At 42.5% G+C, this 27227-nt stretch overlaps 1 protein-coding gene across 1 annotated transcript; it reads right to left on the minus strand.

Moving 5' to 3' along the window:
• Positions 1–6713: 6713 nt before the first annotated feature.
• Positions 6714–27024, minus strand: LOC309699344 (tropomyosin alpha-1 chain-like). The gene is made up of 10 exons (XM_082522337.1): positions 26821–27024; positions 26451–26576; positions 20716–20849; positions 18538–18655; positions 18291–18361; positions 18036–18111; positions 17783–17845; positions 17513–17582; positions 8415–8493; positions 6714–7347 (listed from the first exon to the last, which is right to left on the minus strand). The coding sequence occupies exons 1-10, from the start codon at positions 26932–26934 to the stop codon at positions 7344–7346; spliced, it is 855 nt and encodes a 284-aa protein (XP_082378463.1). The 5' UTR covers positions 26935–27024; the 3' UTR covers positions 6714–7343.
• Positions 27025–27227: the final 203 nt, after the last annotated feature.

Raw genomic sequence — 27227 nt, forward strand, 5'->3', positions numbered from 1 at the left:
TTTATATTATATATAAATGACATATGTAGTGTTTCCAAACTGTTAAAATGTGTATTGTTTGCTGATGATACCACTCTGTACTGCTCAGGTAAAAACCTAGAACAGCTTCTGACTACAGCGGAAAAGGAGTTAAATATATTAAAAAACTGGTTTGATGTAAATAAGTTATTAAATATAAAGAAAACAAAATTGACTATTTTTGGCACTAGACAAGTGAAAAATGTATCTAAAATAAGGGTTAATGGAATTGAAATTGAAAGAGTGTACGAAAATAAATTTCTTGGAGTGATAATTGATGATAAGCTGAGTTGGAAGTCTCATATAAACCATGTGAAAACAAAAATGTCAAAAACCATCGATATTCTCTATAAAACAAAGCATGTCCTGAACAAAAAATCATTATACACACTTTATTGTACTCTGTTGCTTCCATATATGACTTACTGTCTGGAGATATGGGGTAATGCATATAAAACGAACACTCTTCATATTTTCAAGTTACAAAAAAAAGCTATAAGAATTATAAACCAATCAAACTATATAGAACCAACTAACACTTTGTTTATTAATCTGAATACCCTGAAATTTTATGATTTAGTTGAATATAAAATGGCACAGATAATTATAAAGCACAAAATAACTTGCTTTGCCCCAGTACTCAGAAGCTGTTTAAAGTCAGAGAGAGTCAATATGCCTTAAGGGGAACAGATTTCTTTAAGGAAAACAAGATAAGGACAAATATAAAGCAGAGATGTGTTTCTGTTAGAGGAGTTAACCTGTGGAATAGTTATGACAGTGATTTAAAAAGGTGTAGTTCATTTTCCTTGTTTAAAAACATGTTTAAAAATAGAGTATTAGAAAAATATATAAATCAAGAATGAAAAGAGCAAAAAAAAAAAAAAAAACAACCTCTTGATTCTTTTGCTTTGATGTAGTTACTTATCTAAGGTGGAAAGTTTTTTTTTCTTTGTTTTTTTTTTTTTGTTTGTTTGTTTGGTTGGTTTTTGCTTTGTTTTATTATTTTCTTCAAGCCCTGTGTACAGGAGCTGCATACAAAAAGATATTTTGTGAAAAGGGTTGGCGTAATAAGCAAATGCTTCAGCCAATACCTTTTGATTAGCCTTGTCTCATGCTTTCTTTCTTTATGGTAGATTTTTGTTCTGTTTTCACTGTTTGTTTGTTTTTCACTGTTTTCACTGAGATTTGAATTTGAATGCTAATCAATAAAATCAAAAAAAAAAAAAAAAAAAAAAGGAAACTTGCTCTTGTTAAATACTCTTAAAAGTCTTGTGCTGTATATGTAGCGGTAATTTGTCAAAAGACACAGTAAATAAAGTAATGTTAGTAGTGGGTGATTTTATGGAAACGCTGTCATGAGTTTGTGTAAACATTTTGTCATTTGTAAACTATATATGACATGGATTCTACACTGTAACTGATGTGATTTTCTTTAAAGTGGTTTTAATTAAAAGAAAAAAAGGCAAAAATTAGTTTGTTTCTTTATTCAACTTTTGAACAGTGGTACTCAGTCAGTACATACTCAGTAAATGCACATTATTTACATGGCAGTGCACTACAGGGATAAATCTAGACCCCTAGATAAAAAAAATGATGGTTCATTCCCACAACCCACAGCTTTACTGTGTACCAGCAGTTTATCCAGTAACGGTGACACGCTGACAACTCCAGAGTAGCAGGAGGTATTTTTCTGTTTTGAGGACGGCTTTTTTTACCTGCCACAGATCAACACCGTTGCTTCTACTTTAAACCGAAGAGCAGGGACATGGCTGCAGGTCTCCACGACTCCGGCCATACAGGTGCAGTGGTCGGCTTCAACCTTCCCTGTGATGCTCACAATGACCCACAGCTGCAATGCTGGTACATTCAGTCTTTGAGAGTGCAGCACCTGAAACACACACAAAGTTCATTTAAAGACAAGAACTTTAATGAGCCAAGGCCGACATAAATGTGTTGTATCTACGTTCAAATACATTTATCACAAATGTAACAAAGTGTTTAGAAAGTTAGCACATACATGTAATTTTTCTTTTTTTTATGCATCCATCTATAGAACGCTGCAGGTTATAGTGCAAATGTGCCTGTTCTCTGTCAGAAACCTGCCTGCAGAAAATGAACCTAAGGTATGTCATGCAAGGATGTCATCACTTCCGCTGTACTGTACTAATTCACAGCAGGTGGGATATCCGGTTGTTAGGTGATGATGTATGAATCCTGCTTCTTGGTCCAGACTACTCTGCGCTTAATAAGGCTGTTGTGTTTTTAACATGTTTTAATGTTTTGTATCTTGTTCTATTTAATCTCAACAAGCCCCTAAAAACAGTCAGTGATCACTGTTGGCCACTGTTCATTTTAAAGCTCAGTTTTTTTTAAATGGAAATCATTGGGAACCCTCACGTTAACATTTATCAAATGGGAAAAAGTGATAGCAGAGCTGAACATTTAGATTTTTCAGAAATCTCTCAGTCAGAACATCTATGTTTAGATGGAAACTAGTGAGCTAGCTTCCTGCTAACTTCTAACTCTGTTAAATGTAATAAATCCTGTTTTCATGGATGCCTGGATGTTAAACTTAATTGTTACACCTGGTAAAGCAGCAACACTGATCATTTTATTAAAGATGAAAGACTTTAGACAGTTTTTAACTCTCAGTGATGCTGCAGTGTTCGTTTGACTTTGGGCCCAGTCACAGCTAATGACGTCAGACTTAAAGACCAGATAACAGGAGTTCTTGCAGTGATTTAATGGCACACAGCAAACCAAACGCAAAGCCAATGTAAAACAAAAGTGACACAAACATAGACCAAGATGCACTTGGCCAAATCTGAAAGAGGTTGTCTTTCACTCTTTTCCCTAGCTGGAAATATAGTAGCTGCTCCAAGACAGTAAGTTTAGCAAGTAACTAAACTAAACTGTGACTGGTGAGCATGTCATGGAGTGGGTGGGAGGTATTGTCCAACATCGTCCTCATCTTGGACAACATCCGCCTCTCCCACACCACCTTAAGAGGGTGCAGCTCCATCCCCACAACATTACTGGCCTTACGGATCAGTTTATTAAGCCTGTTGTCATCTCTGACTCTCAAACCTACTCAACAGCATGGAGGAAAACACCGGCCACAACATACAATGATATCATTGAACTAACGTTTAAATGTACAATTTGAAAATAAAGTACAAATACCTGAAAATTCAGCTGTAATGGAGTATTTGTATTTTGTTACTTCCCACCTCTGGCCACAATCGTGCCACAATGTTTAAAAGAAACATTTGATCACTTCTGTTGCCAGCAGGGAAAATTTAGACTGGTTATTGAATTTGTGTTTAGGTAGCTCCAAGCCCTCCTGGGTTTTAAATGCACCTTAGAACACATATGCATCAACACTACAATGAGCGGGTGGAGGGAGGTTTGGAGTCTTCTCTCACCCCCATTCTCTGCGACCTGCTGGAGCGGGGGGGCTAGGAGGAGGAGTTGGCCGTCCGACTGCGGTCTGGAGTGTGGGGCCTCCCTGCTGCTGCGGAGTCGGGGCGGTCTGCCTCCCCCCACCGCAGGGAAAAGGGTAACACCACCTGGGTCTGGGTGCAGTTCCCCCCTCCAGGGGCAAGGGTACCTAGACCCGGTTCGTAGAGTACGCTTGGGGAGTGTGATCGTGTGTACAGCGTCTCTTTATGTCTGTCTCCACGTTGGTTGAGTGTGGAGTAAGTGCATATGAGAGCATGAGGGTGGGAATGGATGTTTGTATATGTGTGTGCCTGTATGTCTGTGTCTATATGTCAGGTTGGGTATCAGACGCCACCTCTCTGGGGACATCTCAGGCCCTCCAAGGTTTGGAGGCCTATCTCCCCCCACCACCACTTCCCCTGCCAGTGGCGGACTCCCTCAGACATCGGTGGATTGGTGGTTCTTTGTGTCCGGGGATGGGCGTCCAGGTACACACCGGCTCACTCCTTGGCGGCCGCTTATCGGGGCCTGGAGCCTGGGGCTCGCTCGGGCCACTTCGGAGGTGGGGTGCCCCCGGCCTCTCGGCCTGGGGCTCGGTCACTCAGGCGCAGCTGGCTGCCGGCGGAGCTCACGGGCGCGTCACTGCAACCCCCCCTGGCTTCTGCTCCGCGGCTGCTGAGTGACCCCTCATCTGGGACTCTCCTCAGCTCTTTCTGGGACAGTGGCGCGGCTGCCCCTCTGTTGGTCTTCCTTGGTCTCTTGTGTTCTGGGGGCCTCTGGATGTCTGGAGTTTTGATCTCCTCCATACCTGCTTCATGCCCTGGAGGACGGGGCTGTGGCCCCCCCACACCCTCTAGCAGATCATTACATGAAGGAACCTTTTAAGAAACAAGCGCGTCCATGCTCACAGGTGTACACACGGGTGATCACACCCACAAACTACACCCTTTTTGGCTCCTACCTCAAAGCACACTGTGTTCTGTTGATCTTATGTGCTGCACAATAATGTTTAACATTTAGTATTTACTGTCATATTCCCATATATCATTGTGATGTTGTTTATTCTATTACTCTTGTTTTCTTCTGCTTGTTTTCTTTTTTCTTTCTCAGCAGGTGATCCAGGTGATTGATATATGCATTTTTTTTTCTGCCCATTCTGTTGGTTTTTGTCTTTTGCCCTTCTCCCCCGTCCCTCTTCTCAGCTGTTTCTCTTTCCCTCTTTCTTTCTCCCCTTCTTTCCCCCAGTCAAGTCTGTCCCGTATTCAGCAAGTGAAAATAAAATAAACAATAAAAGGTGAATCAAATGGACCATTATGGCAAGGCTGGGATGGTCAGTTTGGTAAAGTAAATCCGTTGGGCATCTTTCTTTGCCTTTAAACAACAATTCTGATGCAAAAGAGCCAAACGGGACAGGCAAAAAAAAGAAAAAAAAAGAATTTGTGTTTACTGAGTCGTTATTATAAGGCCATTATTAAATGTCTTTAAGCTGTCCTTTGCTGGTGGGCATTATCTTTTTACATTTATCACCTTACTAACTGTTAAATCCTAAATATTTGTTTGTATTTATTTATTTATTTTATTATTTTTCTTTTGTATTTCCCCCATTTTTATTTCCCCAGACCTATTTATTTCATCTTAATCTTCATCTCATTCCATCAGGAGTGAAATTCCTTGTTTGTGTGCACAAAGTGGCCAAATAAAGAAGATTCCGATGCTGATCTTGATCCATTTGTTTTCTTCTTTCTTATACAAACCACTACATGATCATTTTACTGTCACTAAATAAAATAAAACTGACTTAAGTTTAATTTTGTTTTTGACGCACATTCTGAGGAGGATTAGCAGCAATCTTCCACTCCAGCTTGTTCATCAACCATAAACCCAGACAAAGTTTTCATTTAATTTAATTTAAAAGTCGGATTCTTACCCTTGCTCAGCATAGTTAAAAACCTGTTTCATTTGTTTGAAGGGTCACAGTCTTTCCTCACTGTGTCCATCATGTCTTCCTGTTTCTCCTTACGATGCACACAGGTCTTCACCTACACTCATCCCGAGGCTCTATAAACTGGAAAGAGGGAGGGCAATACCTCAGGCAGATCATCAGACAGCACGAGTGCCAATTAAAGGCTCCACTTTAGCGTGAGGGGTTCACTTTAGAGTGGTTCATGGTCAAAGTAGCTATTCCTGTTATTTGAATCTACCTTCATACTTCTACCCCTACATCTGATTTTGGAATCACAGTCTCTGCTCTCTATTCCTCACTCTGTTGTTGTTACTGCTGTCCCTCCTCCTGCAATTCTGCACAGCTAATGTCAGAAACAGCAGCCTCTTGTGACTGTGAGAGCTCGTTACCAGTTGACAGTGCAGCTCTTAACATGCCAGTTAATTCGACACATACATAAAAAGAACTATTTCTTAATATATCTCTCTTAGCTTTTCTATCTTTTTACTTTTGTTTGTTCAGTTTTATCCACTCCATCCACATAAAACTCTTCTGTAAGGTGTGTGAGTTCAAAGGAAAGCTAAGGGAAGGGGCCTGTTGCATGAGTAAATTTGATTGTGCAATCCAGTGTCAGTTCAATTACATTAAATTCAATTTTATTTATATAGCACCAAATCCTAACAGCAGTTGTCTCAAGGCGCTCAAATAGTCGGTAATGAAAATGGATGAATATGCTGCTCTCAGTGCTGGTAGGGACGGTGTGCAGCAGCCCTTTAAGCTCGCTTTCAGCCTGTCGAATTATATTGACGAAGAAAAACATAATAATATTGACCCGTCAGCCCACAAATGCATTGGCCCAGTGTGACAGATCACTGTATCAGGCCTGGGGGCTTTGGGATCTGCAGGTAGGGAGAGAGGTGGTTAAAGGCAGCAATCGCTAAGGGTTGATTACAGTTGTTGAACATCATGGTGTCTCTTGGAGGAGGAGAGTGGGCAGGCAGGGGGATCCCAGGTAAGTCCATGTTTCCAGTAAAAGTGTCAACAGGCACAATGAGGCAGTGCTGCTTTTCACATTTAGCTCCAAAAATTGGTAACAGGTACATTTCTTTAGAAAAGCCTGAAGCTCTTACATCTCACAATGCTTTGCAGGGTATCATCGATGTGCAGTGTGCACAAACCGAGAGTAAAATGAATGTCAATTTTCCATGTTAACCACCAGGGCAGAACACAGCATCGGCGTATTTTCAAAAAGTTTAAAGCACCAGTCCAGCAAATCTCTGCTTTCGTGTAATTTTCAACAAAGAGATCCAGATTTGCAACAAAATGTAAATGGTTTTATTTTTTTGCCTGTGCTCCACGTCTCCACCAAATTCCAAAACTGTTCAAATTACTTTGCTGACAGACAAATGAACATGAGACATACTTTCACCAGGGCTTTACAATCATAATACTTTGTAATTCACAATTCAGGAAAATCTTTAAGTATATTTATATATATAGGTTGGTGATATTTCTATCCAGATGTGGTTTTCATCACCAAATTTTCCATGAATTCCTGAGACAAGAAAATCCTGAAAGCATTCATTAGGGACTGAACACTGCAGAACGCCCGTCGAAATTGCAAGACAAATATTAATAACTTCAAACTAAGAAAATAAACCATGAATACAGATGACGTAACCCAGAGATGTTTCCTTAAACAGGGATACAGCACAGAATTGATACAGAAGCACAACGAAGAGCAAAACAAAACAACATTTAAGAGAGCAAACAATTATCCATGGACAACTGAATCATAAGAGGCTAACTGCACGGGAGCAAACTTCGAGGATTTAGAGGGAATACTGTAAATACAGGTAGGCGATCACAGACGCAGAGCTGAGAGTAATGGTCAGCAGAAGAAAAGGTCACAACCTGGAAGGATGGTGGAGATTCTGAACATTTAGCTGAAAACAACAGAAGCAAAAGACAGTAAGTGCAATTATATCTGAAATAACATCTTAGGCAACACAAGTGCAACATTGATAGGCCATTCAATATGTTTACAAGCAGGTCTAGATTTACAGATAACATGGTGGCCACGACAAAAGAACCCATTGATGAATCCGTCAGCTTTAACAGAGGTGCTCAATTTGCTGACAAGATATTTGACTCCGCACAGACCACGCCCGCCACACACATTAACCAGGTAAAATACGTATTTAGGCTGAATGTTTTTTTCTTCAATTATTTTTTAAAAGTCAGGTCAAGGCTCCAAAAGCCCAAAGGAGATATAAGGGTGGCGGCTCACAACAGTTTTTGTTTGCTGGATCATTTTAGTTCAGCTTTCCTTTTGTTATATTTCTTTCAGTTCAAAATGTGTTCATTACATAAATAAAATGTAATTTTCTCTGTAGCACTTCATGGATTTCATAAGCAGCACACCTTAGTTGTTCACACAAAGCATAAAAGTAAAAAACAATATATACAGTGTTATCTTCATTTTAGATGTCAGAAAGTATTTGCGGCTCCCAGTGTTTTCTTTTGCGTGGAAACCGGCTCCAAATGGCTCTTTGGGTGTTAACGGTTGCTGACCCCTGGTTTAAACCTTTAGTGTGTTTTCAGCATCATCTTTGAGGTCCCAAAACAAGCATATCAGCCTTCAATAGTGTCTCAATTCTGTACCCGCTGTTTGTCTATCAACAGTAAGAAGAGGCCACACAGAACATCAGTACCTTAAAGTTTACAGTGCACTTATTCTGGGTGGTAAAACACTATCAAACTCTTTAATGTTTAGTTGTTTATTTAGAAAAAAAAGATTAAACACTCAATTAAAAACTTAATTTAACAATAATTAAGATTTTTGTAATTTTCTAAAGCATTTTTTAAATTAATGCAGTAAAATGGACAGCCTGATGCTCTGAAATCAATTTACTAATAATGCATATTTTATGGCACAATTCATTATTAAATCACAAAGTGGTTGATTTAAATGTGCAAGACTCTTGGTCATCCATGTGCTGTCACAACTTACATAGAGGTCATGTCATTAAGGGCATGGTCCAGTTCCTCACTGATGGCTTTGTACTTGAGCTTTTGTGCATAAAGTTCATCTGTGGGTATAAACACAGACAAGAGACAAAAGTGAAGAAAGAAAACAGACAGTTTGAACAAAGAGGCTGAAACTGATCTGCAGAAACATTCACAGTGAAATACTAAGTTATAAAAAAATGAACTAAGCAGTTCTTTCTTAAATAGAAGAGTCCAGTTAATAAGAGTAGCCTTGTTTTCTGTGTTAGTGCTGCTCACTGTCTTGGACTCTTCATCACAACTGAACGTACTGGAGACATCCTCCCATACATGCATGTATGCCTGCTAGCATCTTGCACCCTGCTGTTATGTGCTGGATTGTCTCTGGGGCATCTTTACACAGCCTGCACCTGGGGTCTTGCCTGGTGTGATAGACCCCAGCCTCTATGGATCTTGTACTCAGAGCTTGTTCTTGTGCTGCCATGATTAGTGCGTCTGTGCTGTCTTTCAGTCCAGCTTTGTCCAGCCACTGGTAGGATTTCTGGATATCAGCCACCTCCTCTATCTGCCGGTGGTACATACCGTGCAGGGGCCTGTCCTTCCATGATGGTTCCTCGTCTCCCTCCTCTTTCTTGGGTTTCTGCTGCCTGAGGTATTCACTGAGCACTCGGTCAGTTGGGGCCATCTTCCCAATGTATTCTTGGATGTTCGTTGTCTCATCCTGGACTGTGGTGCTGACACTCACCAGTCTCCGGCCCCCTTCCTTCCGCTTAGCGTACAGCCTCAGGGTGCTGGACTTGGGGTGAAACCCTCCATGCATGGTAAGGAGCTTTCTTGTCTTGATGTCAGTGGCTTCTATCTCCTCCTTTGGCCAGCTTATTATCCCAGCAGGGTACCTGATCACGGGCAGGGCGTACGTGTTGATGGCCCGGATCTTGTTCTTACCGTTCAGCTGACTCCTCAGGACTTGCCTGACCCTCTGCAGGTACTTGGTGGTTGCAGCTTTTCTAGCGGCCTCTTCATGGTTCCCATTCGCCTGCGGGATCCCCAGGTACTTGTAACTGTCCTCTATGTCTGCAATGTTGCCTTCTGGTAGTTCAATCCCCTCAGTTCTGACTACCTTCCCTCTCTTTGTTACCATCCGACTACACTTCTCCAGTCCGAACGACATTCCAATGTCATTGCTGTATAGCCTGGTAGTGTGGATCAGTGAATCGATGTCTCGTTCACTCTTGGCATACAGCTTGATGTCATCCATGTACAGGAGGTGGCTGACGACTGCTCTGTTCCGTAGTCGGTATCCGTACTGTGATGACTCTGCCATTATGAGCTTTAAATGGAGCCAGGAAGCATTTAATCACAATGCGTCTGTGCTAATAATTGGGTATTGGGTATATATAAAAAAAAAAACACCCAGCACGCCCCTGCGGGCGGTTTATCCTTCAAGCTCGGGTCCTCTACCAGAGGCCTGGGAGCTTGAGGGTCCTGCGCAGTATCTTAGCTGTTCCCAGGACTGCGCTCTTCTGGACAGAGATCTCCGATGTTATTCCCGGGATCTGCTGGAGCCACTCGCCTAGCTTGGGAGTCACCGCACCTAGTGCTCCGATTACCACGGGGACCACCATTATATATATATATATATATATATATATATATATATATATATATATATATATATATATATATATATATATATATATACTAGGGGTGCAACGATATTCGTATCGATATTGAACCGTTCGATACAGTGCTTTCGGTTCGGTACGCATATGTATCGAACAATACAACATTTGTAATTTATTTTATCAACTTTCCTTCTGACGATGCTGTCTGTGTTGAGCGCTCAGTGAATCTGCGTTCGACTACTCCGCCTAGGCTGCACTGTCGAGCGCAGATCCACTGAGCGCTCAACACAGACAGCATAGTCAGGAGGAAGAGCGCAGGGCAAGCTAGCGAGACAGAAGTTAAGCTCTCCTTGCAACATGGCAAATTGAACCTCCCCCACCCTCATTCAGATCTGGCGTTTGGAATTATTTTGGTTTTCATGTGACGTATGACCCTGAAGGTAAGCGAGTCATGGACTAAAGTAAAACAGTATGTTGGATGTGCCATGCAATGCTTAATTACATGGGTGGGAACTAGTGTGTTAGCGCAGTTAGCTCGTTAACGTGTTGGCCGTCTAGCCCCATGCACGGGGCGATCGGCGGTAGCTCGTTAATGGAGATTTGCCGTGTTGTGGCGTTAAGGTCATTTCAACGAGATTAACCTGAAAGCACTAGTGGGAACACAACGAATATGACTGCACATTTACGCCGACATCATCCTAGTGCAAAGACAAAAACAACAAGCATGCTACTAACTTTAGCCGAGTCATTTAGACAGCTGTTAGCACATGATTCTCCTTATGCTGCTGAGAATATAGCCCAGAAGAAGCGGATAGTATAGCTTTTATTTTGGAAAGAGCCATTTCTCTGTAATAAACTCTCTTTTCCAAAGATGAGTGATTCCTCAATCAGATACAGGGCTTGCAAAATCGCTAGCCCGACGTCCCGGGGCTAGCGATCTTTCCAGTCGGGCTACCAAAATTCTATCTCTTCCCTGCCCGTCGGGCTATTGTAGGAAGGAAAAATATATGTCAATGCTTTTGCATTCTTTCAGAAATGTAGCTGGGTAATTATGTCATTGGCATCGGTGAGCCACTGTCAATATGTGACATATTGAAGTCGCGTTTGAATTTGCGCTTGTTTTTTTGCTTTCACTTTGCAATGACAGCACTGATCTGTGAGTGATGATAATTTGTGCACCAATTCCTCTGACATCGTCTTATTAATCGTTAGCTTACTATGCAAACATGACAAGTGAAATCTCCCGCAGCAAGCTTAAACATGTGAGAGGTTGATCGCGCAGAGAATCGCTGAGCTTATGTGAGTCCGTGTGTAAAAGTAGCAGTATATATATTTTAGTTCTGCTGAGCCAAGTAAGACAGGTCGGGGTGAAGAAGTGACAGCCAAATAAAAGCTTACCACAAAACGGAGAAGTTATGACAAATCAGACTATAAGGCAAAAAGAAAGTGCAGCTTTATGGTTTCATGGACAAAATAATTTCTGTGGCTGCAATATGACGAGCTAAATAACCAGGGCTGCACATAAGTGGTCCGCAGGTGCGCATTCGCTGTCAAAATAAAAAACGCGCACAAGGGTTAGGGTTAAATTTAAAAACTGTACTTTTGAGTTAAAATATATATTTATAATTTTAATAAATGACAAATTAAAAAGGCATGAACATTTTTTTGTATCGAAAAAATATCGAACCGTGACACCAAAGTATCGAACCGAACCGAACCGTGAATTTTGTGTATCGTTGCACCCCTAATATATATGTGTGTGTGTGTATATATATGTGTATATATATATACACACACACACACACACACACATATATATATATATATATATACATATGTGTGTGTGTGTGTATATATATGTGTATATATATACACACACACACACACACACACATATATATATATATATATATATGTGTGTGTGTGTGTGTGTGTATATATATACACACACACACACACACACACACATATATATATATATATATATATGTGTGTGTGTGTGTATATATATGTGTATATATATGCACACACACACACACACACATATATATATATATATATGTATGTGTGTGTGTGTGTATATATATGTGTATATATATGCACACACACACACACACACATATATATAAAAAAAACACCCAGCACGCCCCTGCGGGCGGTTTATCCTTCAAGCTCGGGTCCTCTACCAGAGGCCTGGGAGCTTGAGGGTCCTGCGCAGTATCTTAGCTGTTCCCAGGACTGCGCTCTTCTGGACAGAGATCTCCGATGTTGTTCCCGGGATCTGCTGGAGCCACTCGCCTATCTTGGGAGTCACCGCACCTAGTGCTCCGATTACCACGGGGACCACCGTTACCTTCACCCTCCACATCCTCTCGAGCTCTTCTCTGAGCCCTTGGTATTTCTCCAGCTTCTCGTGTTCCTTCTTCCTGATATTGCTGTCATTCGGAACCGCTACATCGATCACTACGGCCGTCTTCTTCTGTTTGTCTACCACCACTATGTCCGGTTGGTTAGCCACCACCATTTTGTCCGTCTGTATCTGGAAGTCCCACAGGATCTTAGCTCGGTCATTCTCCACCACCCTTGGGGGCATCTCCCATTTTGACCTCGGGACTTCCAGGTTATACTCGGCACAGATGTTCCTGTACACTATGCCGGCCACTTGGTTATGGCGTTCCATGTATGCCTTGCCTGCTAGCATCTTGCACCCTGCTGTTATGTGCTGGATTGTCTCTGGGGCATCTTTACACAGCCTGCACCTGGGGTCTTGCCTGGTGTGATAGACCCCAGCCTCTATGGATCTTGTACTCAGAGCTTGTTCTTGTGCTGCCATGATTAGTGCCTCTGTGCTGTCTTTCAGTCCAGCTTTGTCCAGCCACTGGTAGGATTTCTGGATATCAGCCACCTCCTCTATCTGCCGGTGGTACATACCGTGCAGGGCTCTGTCCTTCCATGATGGTTCCTCGTCTCCCTCCTCTTTCTTGGGTTTCTGCTGCCTGAGGTATTCACTGAGCACTCGGTCAGTTGGGGCCATCTTCCCAATGTATTCTTGGATGTTCGTTGTCTCATCCTGGACTGTGGTGCTGACACTCACCAGTCCCCGGCCCCCTTCCTTCCGCTTAGCGTACAGCCTCAGGGTGCTGGACTTGGGGTGAAACCCTCCATGCATGGTAAGGAGCTTTCTTGTCTTTATGTCAGTGGCTTCTATCTCCTCCTTTGGCCAGCCTATTACCCCAGCAGGGTACCTGATCACGGGCAGGGCGTACGTGTTGATGGCCCGGATCTTGTTCTTACCATTCAGCTGACTCCTCAGGACTTGCCTGACCCTCTGCAGGTACTTGGTGGTTGCAGCTTTTCTAGCGGCCTCTTCATGGTTCCCATTCGCCTGCGGGATCCCCAAGTACTTGTAACTGTCCTCTATGTCTGCAATGTTGCCTTCTGGTAGTTCAATCCCCTCAGTTCTGACTACCTTCCCTCTCTTTGTTACCATCCGACTACACTTCTCCAGTCCGAACGACATTCCAATGTCATTGCTGTATAGCCTGGTAGTGTGGATCAGTGAATCGATGTCTCGTTCACTCTTGGCATACAGCTTGATGTCATCCATGTACAGGAGGTGGCTGACAACTGCTCCGTTCTGTAGTCGGTATCCGTAGCCAGTCTTGTTAATGATCTCACTGAGGGGGTTCAGGCCTATGCAGAACAGCAGTGGGGACAGAGCATCTCCTTGGTAGATCCCGCACTTGATGGTGACTTGTGCTATGGGCTTGGAGTTGGCCTCTAGTGTTGTACGCCACATCCCCATTGAGTTCCTGATGAAGGCTCTTAGGGTCCCATTGATCTTGTACAATTCTAGGCATTCCAGTATCCAGCTGTGGGGCATTGAGTCATAGGCCTTCTTGTAATCAATCCAGGCAGTGCACAGGTTGGTCAGTCTGGTCTTGCAGTCTCGGCTGATTGTTCTGTCTACCAGTAGCTGGTGTTTTGCGCCTCTGGTATTCTTGCCAATTCCTTTCTGTGTCCCGCTCATGTATTGACCCATGTGCCTGTTCATCTTAGCCGATATGATGCCTGACAGGAGCTTCCATGTAGTACTGAGGCAGGTTATCGGTCGGTAGTTGGAGGGGACCGGTCCCTTCTTGGGGTCCTTGGGGATCAGGACCGTCCGGCCTTCAGTTAGCCATTCCGGGTGTCTCTCGTTAACTAGCAGCTGGTTCATTTGTGCTGCCAGACGCTCGTGGAGTGCAGTTAGCTTCTTCAGCCAGTAGGCGTGAACCATGTCGGGCCCTGGTGCTGTCCAACTCTTCATACTGGAGACCCTTTCTTGGATATCTGCCACTGTGATGGTTACTGGACCCTGTTCAGGGAGGTCGCTGTGGTCTGCCCTCAGATCCTCTAGCCACTGAGCATTGCCGTTATGGGTTGCGTCCTTCTCCCATATGCTCTTCCAGTATTGCTCCGTCTCCAGCCTTGGTGGTGCTGTTCTCTTATTGTTCCCTTGCCACTGAGAGTACACCTTTGCTGGTTCTGTGGAGAACAGCTGGTTTATTCTCCTGCCTTCTATCTCTCTGGTGTACCTCCTCAAGCGGCTGGCCAAGGCTGTGAGTCTTTGCTTGGCAGTTTCCAAGGCCTCAGGTATGGACAGCCTGCTGTATTTCTTAGGCACCTTATTCGTCGCACCTTTCTGCAACTCCGTTAGTTGGCTAACCTCTCTCCGTGCTACTTTGATCTTGCCCTCTAGCCTCCTTCTCCATGGAGGGTACTGCCCCTTGTGGCTGTTCAACTTGTAGCCAAGCATCTCACTGATCACTGCTGCCGTATTGTAGATCAGCTTGTTAGTGTCGGTAATCGTGGTTGTAGGTATTGCCCGTAGTGCTGCATTAACATCATCTAGCAGACCTTCTGAGGGTACTTCACGTAATCTTGGTAACCGGCTACAGGGGATCCAGGTTTCAAGCTTGGCCATGATCCTATTTTTCAGGTCAGTTCCTCTCGCACTCAACGATCCTTCTCCTATCACACTTGGGGCTATGTACCCAATCTCGGGTGGGGGTGATGATATCTCCCCCCTGACCTGGCGTCCTGACTCCTCCTTGCCGTAGCATTTGTGTTGTACCTCGTCAATCTCTAGCTGTGAGAGCAGTCCCTTCTTTCGAATGTTGGAACACTGAGCTACTAGTTGTTTCGCTGTCATTGTGGATGTTGGGTATCGAAGAATCCATAGGTCCCTCATCCTATTCATGTAGCCCCTTCCGCCGGGGTTACTTGCGTAGTAGCATTCCAACAAAGCCCTGTTTTCGTCCCTTGCCCACCGATGCCTTCTTGTTCCAGTAGCCCACTTTTCGTCAGGGTGCCCTGGTTCCTCAACACCTGACGCGGACCTTGTTGATCCGGGCGACGTCCGAGCCGGCATGCCTTCATATTTATCTGTCTCGCTCATGTCTGCGGTAGGCTTGCTTAGCATAGGGGGTCTAGCCTTAGGACCCTTACTGGATACAGACGCCCCAGGCAGGAATCGAACTTGCGATCCTCTGTTCCAAAGGCGTGTAGTCTAACCACTACGCTATCCAGCTGCTTATGTGTGTGTGTGTGTATATATATGTGTATATATATACACACACACACACACACACATATATATATATATATATATATATATATATACATATGTGTGTGTGTGTGTGTGTGTGTGTATATATATGTGTATATATATACACGCACACACACACACATATATATATATATATGTGTGTGTGTGTGTGTGTGTGTATATATATACACATATATATACACACACACACACATATATATATATATATATATGTGTGTGTGTGTGTGTGTGTGTGTATATATATACACATATATATACACACACACACATACATATATATATATATATGTGTGTGTGTGTGTGTGTGTATATATATGTGTATATATATACACATATATATACACACACATATATATATATATATATATATATGTGTGTGTGTATATATGTATATATATACAGCGAACGAAGACTGTCCAAAGTCGTAGACTCCTCCGAATGCAGCCGACAAATGCGTCCTCCTTTTCCCCGAATTTGAAGGATGGGTCGGGTGTGTCCTTCGTGGTTCACCATATCCCAGAATTCATAGCGCGGCCCAGCCAAACTCCAGTTTCTGGCAATGGCGTCCGCTACTAAGTTTTAAAATTACTCTTATTATTCTTTCTGGGTCACAAAATAAACTTTTAACATATTTTCAGGTGAGAAAGTAGCTGTGTAAACATCAAATATCTGCTCGGTTTATCAAGATATCCCATATTTGCAAAAGTGTGCCGACATTTTCGGAGACGTCTGCTACCCACCAGCTCGACAGCTAGCCGGGAGCTCGAGGGTCACTGAAGCCGCCGAGAATGGCACAACTCCCGGCACATCATTTTCAGATCACCGCAGACTTTTGCTACTCAGGTTAAACGTAATATATAAGTCACTTAGACAACCTAAAAATGTTATTGTTGGGCTTTTTTCAGTGTTTTGTTTGTTCGTGAGTAAATCGGTTTGGCTGAGATTAAAGTTATTAGATTAGATTAGATAAAATAAAACTTTATTAATCCCCCGGGTGGGTTCCTCCTTGGTTTTCACACAGCTGAATAAACGTCAAACAGAAAACTGATTAAACAGAGGTGTGAGACAGTCGAGAATTTACGCCAGTGTCCTGTTATATTTTAGATAGCAAGGAGCAGACGGACGAGTTTATTAAACTCCACCGAGACAGTGGTGACGCTGATCAGAAGGCTGGACCGTCCAATTCCACAGCCGTTTACTTCCGGCCTACCCGACCTTCTGAGGACCCGGCCCACGTAGACCACGAAGGCCGGGTCCTCAGGAGGATGCAGCCCATGAATTTGGACATGACCATAGCATTTTCTGACTGAGAGATTTCTGAAAATATTAAAACGTACAGCTCTGCCATCACTTCCAACATAAATGAAGACAGGAAACTAAACAGCAGTGACGTTTGTAGGGTTACTGAAGTTGGGCTAGCTGCTACTGTATATAATGATGTGCTACGTGTCGCTAGCGACACAGCTATGTTAGCATAACAAACACAGTGAAGCTGGAGGATGAACGCTAACTTTTTTCCACTGGATAATGTTAAGGTTCCTGATAGTTAGAGACAAATGCAATCGCATGGCAGGATGCTGTAAACGGACCAAACTTCAGTCAGGAGAACAACTGAGATAATCCATCCACAATACGAGGTTAGTCATTAATATACTGCAACAACATGGGAATAGAGCAGCTGCCAGAGAATTCAACATTAATGAATCAATGGTACAGAAGTGGAGGAAGCAAGAAGAATGAGTTGAGTAAAGTGTGACTTATTTGACTGTTTTGTTTCGCTTAGTGCGTCTTATAATCTGGTGCACCTTATGGTCTGAAAAATACGGTAATTAAAGGGTGAACTTTGTTGAGAAATGAGTGTTTTACCTTCCAGATCATCAATTGTCTTCTCCAGCTTGGCCACAGATCTCTCAGCAAACTCAGCTCGCGTCTCGGCCTGTTAAAGCAACAACTTTTGATCAGACAACGAAGTTGAAGAAGTAACAGAAATGCAGCAATATGTTGACCTCTCAAAGCATCAAAACATTTAGAGCCCAGCGCTCATTTAAATGTAGAAAATATTTTAAATAGATAAATAAAATGATCAATAAATCCAGCATTTAGAATATCTACAGGTCATTTTTCTTTCTTGCTCACCTCTTTCAGTTTGTCAGTTAGGATCTTAATTTCTTCCTCATACTTGTCCTCCTTTTGCGAGTACTGTGTGGAAGGAGAAGATTATTCAGAGGGTGAGGTCTGCAGGATGGTGAAGTGTCACAGCGGGGCAAGGAGATACTTGGTTTGACTCTAAACCTCCCGAGTGTACTGTGTCAGCTTCTTTATTGTTATATGTAAAAAGTCACGTTTTGAAAATATATGTTTACTCTCAGTGTCTCTGGCCTTTCCTTACCTTCTCAGCCCTGGCCTCCAGGGACTTTAGGTTATTGGTGACATTCTTCAGTTCATCCTCCAGCTCAGCACATTTACTTTTAGAGTTTTTAGAAGACAAAAACAGGTTGGTGCAGAAAACTCACAGTTTAAATGTTTGCCATGACATGTAAAAAAAAACCCTGTAAACACTTGAAGCAGTGCTCCTAGGAAATAATTGCTTCTGTCCTTCAAAAAACCCCAAACATGAGGCAGGTAACACGATATATGTACTCACGCCTCAGCCAGCTCTGCCCTCTCCTCTGTACGCTCTAACTCTCCTTCTACAATCACCAGTTTACGAGCAACCTGAGGAGAAAGTGTGAGAGTTTAAGGTCCTGCACCGTGGATTTGCTATTTTTCAGTATTATTGTAATAACAACACAGAGGTAGATACAGTTACCAGCTCCTTTCAAATGTCTTTGGTTCCTAAAGAAAGTGCATCACTGCAGCGGACTGCAACAGACAAGAACAAAAACACTCGCCTCCTCGTATTTGCGGTCAGCCTCCTCAGCGATGTGTTTAGCTTCCTTCAGCTGAATCTCCTGGAGCTCCATCTTCTCTTCATCTTTCAGAGCTCTGTTCTCAATCACCTTCATGCCTCTGTGCAGACAAACCATCCTTACTTTCTGACAATACAAATACACTGCTAAACATTTTTAACCCTCGTGCTTCGTTCATTTCATGTAAAACAATTTTGTGTTCTCGATCAGATATAGAAACTATAATAATAGATGTATTATCACTGTATGTTGTGTTAGATTTTTGTAATCAGCTCACGTTCTTGTGAGCATGACAGCCTTTCTAAGTCTCATTAATCTGAAAAAACATCTGGATTAGTTTGACTGTAAGAAATGATCAGATGAAACACAGTCTACTGTTTATCACAGGCTACTTTGGATAAGTTACAACGTTAAGAACATTTGTTTTTAAACCATTTCAAATCTTTTATAGTCACATAAAGCAACACCTGTTGTGGTCCTGGCCAAAAGTGGACGGGAATGTTTTATTTGTGTGGCTAGGAAATTATCCCAAAACTGCACTTCTGACATATCTTTATGCCATGTTTAGACTGCTTGATTGGCATTTACTTTTTGAAAGGGCAGCGTCCCCTACCGGTGACCAGACACTGTGATGTTTGGACTTGGACATGAGTGATGAGTGGCTGCTATTCCACGCACTCGTCACAAACCTCTAATCACTGCCAGTTTGTCTTGCTGATGATGACCCTGAATAGTATTGTGGCTGTCAAAGCAAATCGCCCATGACAACATGTAAATCATGTTTAATTAATCAGGAACAGTTCAAAGCATGATTCGATGGCCATCATCGTCATCATCATTCCTCTTTATCTGGATTATATTCCATGCCATCTTCAGCTTCTGATCCATCCTCACTGTCAGTTTCCTGGCCTCTCTCCTCCTCACCAGTGTGGTGATCAAATATGTAATCAAGAGCCTCACTTAGGTCATGGTGCTGCCACACAGTGACCTGTCACCATAGCTACACAGTGTTTTCTGTGGGGCAGATAGGATTTGATGCATAGAACAGTACATTTTGAAAATCTGTCAGCTAAATATAAGAACGTGGTGTTAATAACCTCTGTTTAGATGCTGCTGCCTTACATATGACTGGGAGGAAGCTAATAATAGACTGTGCAATAATACACAATTAAAAAAATGAGTATAGCACCAACTCAATGAAACTTTCAGATATTGACCTGATCTGTTAAGTAGCAAAGGGGATTGTTTGAGCTGCTTTGGTCTTAATAAAACTAACAAGTGCACCAGAGAAGCAGGTTTAACAGGTGGAGGCCACTGACTCTTTCCCCTCCTCATCTTTTCTGAATGTTTTTTTTGGTACTTTTTAGTTTTGCATTTGGCTGGTGTTGGTGTGAGTACCAGTAGCATGAGGCGATACCTTGGCCTTACAGAGGTTACACAGATTGTCCAATTGTAAGGACGCCTGTTTTCTGTTGGACTCGTCAAGGTTGTTAGTTTGGTCGCTATTTCTAAGTTTGTTATGTAGTTTCATTGTAGCCACGTGTATGTAGCTAGTTGAATCATTTGCATTTCTAGTTACTTGTTCCATTTCGTGTCCTCGTTGTCTTGGTCTCGTCTGTGTTCCCCCCAGCCCGTCATGTCCCTCGCTCTCTCGCTCCTTGTCTCATGTGCATTGTGTTCAGTTTTGTTTCCCCTCTAACGTTTGTCTAGTTTGCTCCAGCTGTGTTTCTATGCATCTCCACTTCTCTTATGTATACACTCTGTCAGTGTCTCTTATGTTCCAGTCATGGGTCTGATGACCTCCAAGTGTTCCTGGTTTCTAGTGTACCCCCAGTTTAGGGTTCCTGTTTAGTTCCTGGCGCCTGTTTTGTATAAAGTCTGATCAGCCAGTACAAAGATCTCGCTTGCAGTTTAAATTTCCATCTGCTTCCATGGCTGCACTAAGCTCAAATACTCAGTAGCTATTCAACATCTATGGAGTTTTTTACTGATATATTAAGATACATTTTCAGTCCCAGGTCTTTTTTGTGTGGTTCTAGCACAGTATGTTCATGAACCATCCAACGGGAAAAGTGTGGTCACTGACATTCAAGCTGTTCCTATAACGCTTGACTTGTGATACTCATCGCAGAAGAACAATAGAGGTCACAGCAGAGTCACCTCTCGCTCTCATCTGCAGCCTTCTCAGCTTCTTCCAGTTTCTGCAGAGCTGTTGCCAGCCTCTCCTGAGCGCGGTCCAGCTCCTCCTCTACGAGCTGGATACGTCTGTTGAGGGAAGCCACTTCTGCCTCTGCCTGAGAATACAAGGAGCAGATTAATTAGAAAAACAGTCTGTTACATACGCTGCACATGTCTAACACAGTAAAAGCAGCATTTCCTGATAGAAGCGTATTGCATGTTATTCCAAAGAAGTGGATAATATAATGTGGATGTGGACAAAGCTTTTCCAAAGAATCTCTTCAAATAACCTTTTTGGTTTTCAGTGAGTTAGGATGATGTACTCAGCCAGAAGCTTATCGTGATACAGTGCATGTATTCTCTCTTTTTCCACATTTTGTCATATTACACCATTATTCCATTTGCTTGAAATTTTCTTTTTAAACATATTTACAAATATTAGATTTAACAGGTCTTAAATCAAGTCTTGGCTCTATAGGTCACATAAGGACAGAGTAATCATAAAGTGACTCCTTTGTTATCTGGACTGTGTGCTTAGGACCTTCGAGGCCCAGAGCAGTTTGGAGCCGGTTGCCACCATCATGCTTCACTGTAGAGATGGCATTGGCCAGGTGATGAGCGGTGCCTGATTTCCTCCAGACATCATGCTTGGCATTCAGGCCAAAGAGCTAAGTGTTTGTTTCATCAGAGCAGGGAATTTTGTTTCTCATCGTGCGAGAGTGCTTCAGGTGCCTTTTGGAAAACTCCAACTTACTTTTACTGAGGAGTGGCTCTGGTCTGGCCTCTCTATGATACATACCTGATTGCTGGAATGCTGCAGAAATGGTTGGGGTGTTAGGGCGAAAACAGGGTGCCACTGTTGGCCGAAGACAAAGGAAGACTCAGCAGGGAAGGTGAGTTAGGAGGCATCGAGAAAGACAGAAATGCAGGAACGTGGAAAAGAGTAAGGAGTCCGTATGGACTACGGCTCATGAAGGGAGATATTATGAAGAGAAGGAAAACAGACATATTGTGTGTACAAGAGACCAGGTCGAAGTGATGAGGCCAGTAGCATTGGAGGTGGATTCAAACTGTTCTAGAGAGAGAACTCGATTATGGGTCATTTTGAAGGAAGTGTATACGAATAGTTCTGTTCAGGTGAAGCGTCTGTCAGACCGGAGCATTAGTTCAAAGCTGTACATGAAATAGGTGAATGTTAATGCGTGTGCTGCACAGTCAGAAAAGTTGAATATAGTGGTAATGAGTGGTAACTGGTGTCAACTTTAACAGACATGGGAACACGGGTGATGAGGAAGTGATTTCAGCAAAGGATGGAAATGACTGGTCAATGCATGTTTCAAGAAGAGGAAGGAACACAGGGTGGCATGTTAAGGTGGAGGAAGGTGCACACAGGTGAAATACATCTTATGCACAACTGGCAATCTAGTGGACATATGTAACCTGGTCTGCAGGTAATAATAGGTGATAGAAGCCTCTCCACACACCTTAATGAATCCAGTCCCTGCATACAAGCATGTCCTAGGACTTCGTTTAATGTGGTCAGACAGAACCAGACCAGGAGCCCTATAGACTCACACAACCCTGGATTTATCCCAAATATAACGGATACTTGATTTAAGAAAGGGAAAGATATGGGTTTGGTTAAATATTTTGATTTACTTAATGGGACCAATTAAAAAGGTTTTGAAGATTTGAAAGAAAAAGGACTGACAAATAAAGACTTCTGTAGATTTTTACAAATAAACATAAGATTGAAAGTATATTTAACAGAAAGATCTGTGTCGGGTGTTCTGAATGTTTTCCTAATGGCATAAAAATCTATTTCAGGAATTAGACCCATTTCTAAAATATACCAAGGTTTACAAGCATTGAAAGGGCAAAATAAAACAGCTAGAATAACTCTTTAACCAATTAAAGAGCAGGTATAAGTGAAAAGATGTAAACACAAAATACAGATTCAAGTACAAGTACACAAACAGTGTCTCTGCTGAAAGCACAGCTCTCACAGATTCCACAGCTGCCAGTTTCATCGTGCAACGACAAAATTTACTGAACCAGCAGCACACGAAGACCAGAATTACGATTCACATTTGAACAACATTAACAGCAATTCTGTCTTTTCTGTCTTGCTACCAAAAAATCCATCTCGATAAAACCACATTTCCTGCAGAGCTCAAGGGCTTGAAGGCAGTTTCCATCATGAATTGCTATTTTCTGCCTAACTGACTTGTTCACGCACAGATACATTATGCACTGGAGTACTGTTGTGTACAGTATTGTGTACTTTTGAGTTCTTTTGGTTTTGCAAAAATGACGACTGCCAAGAAAACCTCATTTCTGCTTTTTGATACCTAAGAAATTTCAGCTGTAACAGATGGCGCCAGATTGCAAAATGCTTAGCTATGTCTGTCAAGAGTGGGACCCAGTTACAGGACTCAAACACGAAGAGGGTAAACTGGAAGAAGCAGCTTTATCTCTGTGGAACAAGTAGTGAGGAGAACATGGAGCATTGAGAAACACAGCCAGTGGACAACACACCAGTGAGGAGAGGGAGACTGAGGCCTTAAATACACACAGGATAATGAGCGGATGGGAAACAGGAGGGAACACAGCAGGAAATAATCAGACTAACAGGAAGGGAGGAAGCAAAACTGAACACACTGAGCACAGGATGAGAGACTGCCAAAATAAAACAGGAAACATACTAAGACGCAGACTAAGATATACAAACACTGGGACAGGGGAGACAGACTGAGAAGATGGAGAGGGCGACTGACATGACAGGCTGGGGAGAACACAGACGAGACCAAGACAACCAGGACACGAAAGGGAACAAACAATTCAGAACTGGAAATAGAAAATGATTAAAGTGGGAAGAACAAGGAAGCTAAACAATACCAGAACTGAGAAACACAGAAACACTGAGTCATGATGTTTTCTCAGTGATCTGTGAGTGGGCCCATCTTTCTGCTGGTTTTATGACACAACAATCTGACCACAATGGGCTCAACAGACACTGATTTGCACCAGGATGCAATCACCATCCAATGACAAAAGTGGGGAGAACGTGAGTGAGTTCTTTGTGGCCTCACTTCAAATCAGGACATTTTGCTCCAAAAGATAGTTGAATGCAGCAAATTCATGGTGAAAGTGCAGGCAGTGGTAGTTCCCATATCCAGGAAACATCTACAGTGTCTACTTTTTAGGTTTTTCCAACTTCTATCGCTGGTTTATCGGAACAATAGCAAAGTCTGACTTTTCTTAAGACGCCTTTCTAGTGGAATGTCTCAGCCTGGGAAACCTTCGACCATCTGGAGCATCTGCTCGCCTCTGCGCTTATTCTTGCTCAACACACTCTAGTTCATTGAGGAGGTTGACACTTTGGATTCTAGATGCAGTGTTGTCCCAGAGGGCTGCTGATAAAATGCACCCCTTGGCTTTCTTTGCTCATCAGCTGTCACCCACAAAGCACAATTACAACATGGGGAGGTGAGAACTGCTGGTGGTGAAGCTGGCGCTGGAAGAATGGAGGCACTTGCAGAGGAAGCTGAAAATCCCTTTGTTGTTTGGATGACCACAAGAAATGATCAAACTCACTGCAAGCCAGGTGGTCTTTTTCTGGTTGCCCAGTTTAACTATACAAACTTCTACCTCCCAGACTCGTGGAGCACCAACGCAGATGCTCTCTCCCCCCAAAGAGAGTGAACCAATCCTCCCAGCCTCCCTCGTCGTTGGATCACCTGGAAGATCGAGTCGCTGGTCAGTGCCGCGCAGCAAAACGAGATAGATCCTCAGGCTGAGCGTGTCCAGTGGTCTGTAATAATATCTGTGATTCATACAGAATGGCAGCCATGGCTTGTGCTGATGAGGTCATGGTGATAATTATGAATCAAGAGAATATAGAAAGATTAAATTACCATAAGAAAAGGTCCTCTGCTGAACCACGGTGAAGGTGGAACCTTTGAACATTTATTGTTAGCCTGCTACAGAACAGCAGGTTTTATCATTGACAGCAAACTAAAATCTTTAAGCTATGGTTTATTTGAAGGACTACTGATGGATAGCAAAAGAGATTTATTTTGGTAAATCGTGTCCATAATCAACACTCTGGAAAATGAGAGCTAAAGAATGATTAATAGTGATATTGTCTTTAAAGACAGATAAATTCCCTTTTTCCTGGAATATTTTAAATATTTGTATAAATATATCTATGTTTTTGCACGATTCTCATCCGATGTAACTGCCATATCTTTTGAAGAAAGGGTTTTTGAAAATGGTTTTGATTGTTTGATTTAAAATCCAGTGTGGTGCTGTATAGAGGCAAAATTACAAAAAGTGTGCCACTGTCCAAAAACATACGGACTGTAGCTAAGAGCTAAATTAGTGGACTGAGTTTCTGTAAGTAATGGCTCGACTGGTTCGACTGGTTCGGCTGGCTCGACTGGTTCGACTGGTTCGACTGGTTCGACTGGATTTAATGGGGTCAGCCATTAAACAAAAGGACTCCACCGCCTCACCACTTGTGTGCACCTGTGGGCACCAATGACTTTCTGATCATAACATTGGACATCTGTCCAAAAGAGGTTTTGAACACTTATTTGTATGGATAACATAAAACAAATAAACATACAAAAATATGGAGAAATAGAAATAACTATCGCTTCTCTCAGACGAAATCTCCCCGTTTCCTCTTCTGTCTCTGTTTAGATTTAGTCAGTTTCTGTGTTATTTATGGGTTTTTGGTTAATTCCTCTTCCTCCCTTTGAACATTACTTTCCTCGTGTCTGACCTTCTACTCCTGTCTTGTCTTTCCTTGTGTATGATTATCTGCCCCACCCTCTTTTCTGTAGTTTAATCCGTGTCTGACTTTCCTCAGTGGTGTCTCATTTCTAACCACCCCTCAGTGTGTGTATAAAAAGTACTTTTGTCATATCATCTGTTTGTTTTCCATTTGTTCCCCATCTCCTTTCAGCCTCTTATGGCCTGCATTTGTATTTCACTTCAGCGATGTCTGACAGAGAGCCCGTCCTGTGAATCTGACGCTAGTTTAAATTCTCAAAGTCAGTGTGTGAAAGAGAACCATTTGGATGGACACCTTTGAGAACTAAACATTGTAGCACGAGCTGAAGGATGAAAGTAAAACAGGTGGAGAAAGGTGAGTGCAATAGCCCACTGGTTTATGATAGTCTAGTTCTTATTGTGCTGTGAGAGCCACAGTGAATGAGCCTAAATTAGGCTACATCCATTAAATAAAGGCCGTCAGTTACTGTGATCTGGGAGGCATGGGTACCTAAAATGGACTTGAACAATTGTTAATCTCACTGCCAAGGTTGGGTGGTTGACATCAGAGTTAAAAAGGGCTCTGAATCCCCCAACAGCTGTGAGACGTAAGCATGATGAGAATGGAATGCAAGGCTGAAACAGGAACTCAAACTGGCTTGGTTTACACTGGCCATCAGTTCATGCTGTGTGAGACACAATGCCACCACTGAGAGAGCACTGTATCATGTATTACAGTTTCTTGGCCTTCCCAGTCATAAAATAGGGAAAAAAATCTCCCAAAGAGTCACATCCACGTCAGCACCCTGCTAATCTGTTTGCTTTGTGGAAGAGACATATTTTCTTTTGTATTTTCAGAATGTAAAGGTTGGTCAGTAATCAATAATGTGGTATTATGAAATGCACCAAACACACCACTGTGAATTAGTTTTACTCACATCAGCAGCTTTCTTATCAGCAACTTCAAGCTTCTCCTGAGCATCCTTTAAGGCCTCGGAGTATTTATCAAGCTCATCTTCTGTTGCTTTCAGCTTCTTTTGCATTTGTATAAGCTCGTCTTCATGCTGATAGCGTGGGACAAGAAACACAGGGTTAGATTTTAATGTACATTTTTGGACAGACTTTCCTCAGCAGCAGACTCAGGTCCTTGTTTGACTACCATCCACCAAAACCACAGATAAAAGATAACTGGGTCTCTGGAAGTCTCAAAAAGTCATCTTTCCTATTTTCATTCATTCATTGGTACAAGATGCTAAACTACACCACATACTAAGCTCATATAAACCACCAGACACCTGTGTGACCTACCTGCTTGCTTCTATCTTCAGCTGCTTTTCTGTCCGTTTCAGCCTGTTCCGCCTGATCCAGCGCATTTTCCTTGTCCAACTTCAGCATAAGCATTTTCTTCTTGATGGCCTCCATTTTTGTTGATGTGTAATAGCGTTTTCCTGTAAAAGATCAATACTAATTGGTGCAGAACCTGAGACTGGCAAACTGGAAGAGACACCAACTCTAACAAAGCAGCAGACTATTTATATGACAGACAAGGAGACACTCCCCCAAAATCACACACAACTGTACCCTGCAGATTAGCTGGAAGATGAACCTCCACACAAGCACCTCAGAATATCTTTGATCTGCTCTTATCATGTAGCTGTGAAGAAGGAGGAAAAAACAGAAATGAAATGTGTTTTCAGGACCACTTTTGTCTGTCC

This window comes from Aulonocara stuartgranti (genome assembly GCF_965226115.1).
Source record: "Aulonocara stuartgranti genome assembly, chromosome: 22".
In the NCBI taxonomy this organism is placed as follows: Eukaryota; Metazoa; Chordata; class Actinopteri; order Cichliformes; family Cichlidae; genus Aulonocara; species Aulonocara stuartgranti.

What these genes read in the sequence shown, in the direction of transcription:
- LOC309699344 (XM_082522337.1), bottom strand. Translation starts at nt 26,934, where the DNA reads ATGGAGGCCATCAAGAAGAAAATGCTTATGCTGAAGTTGGACAAGGAA. An exon ending in GCTGCAGATGAGAGCGAGAG is followed by an intron (nt 18,656 to 20,715) that starts GTGACTCTGCTG and finishes TTGTCTGCACAG; the next exon opens with AGGCATGAAGGTGATTGAGA. An exon ending in AGGGCAGAGCTGGCTGAGGC is followed by an intron (nt 18,112 to 18,290) that starts GTGAGTACATAT and finishes AAACTCTAAAAG; the next exon opens with TAAATGTGCTGAGCTGGAGG.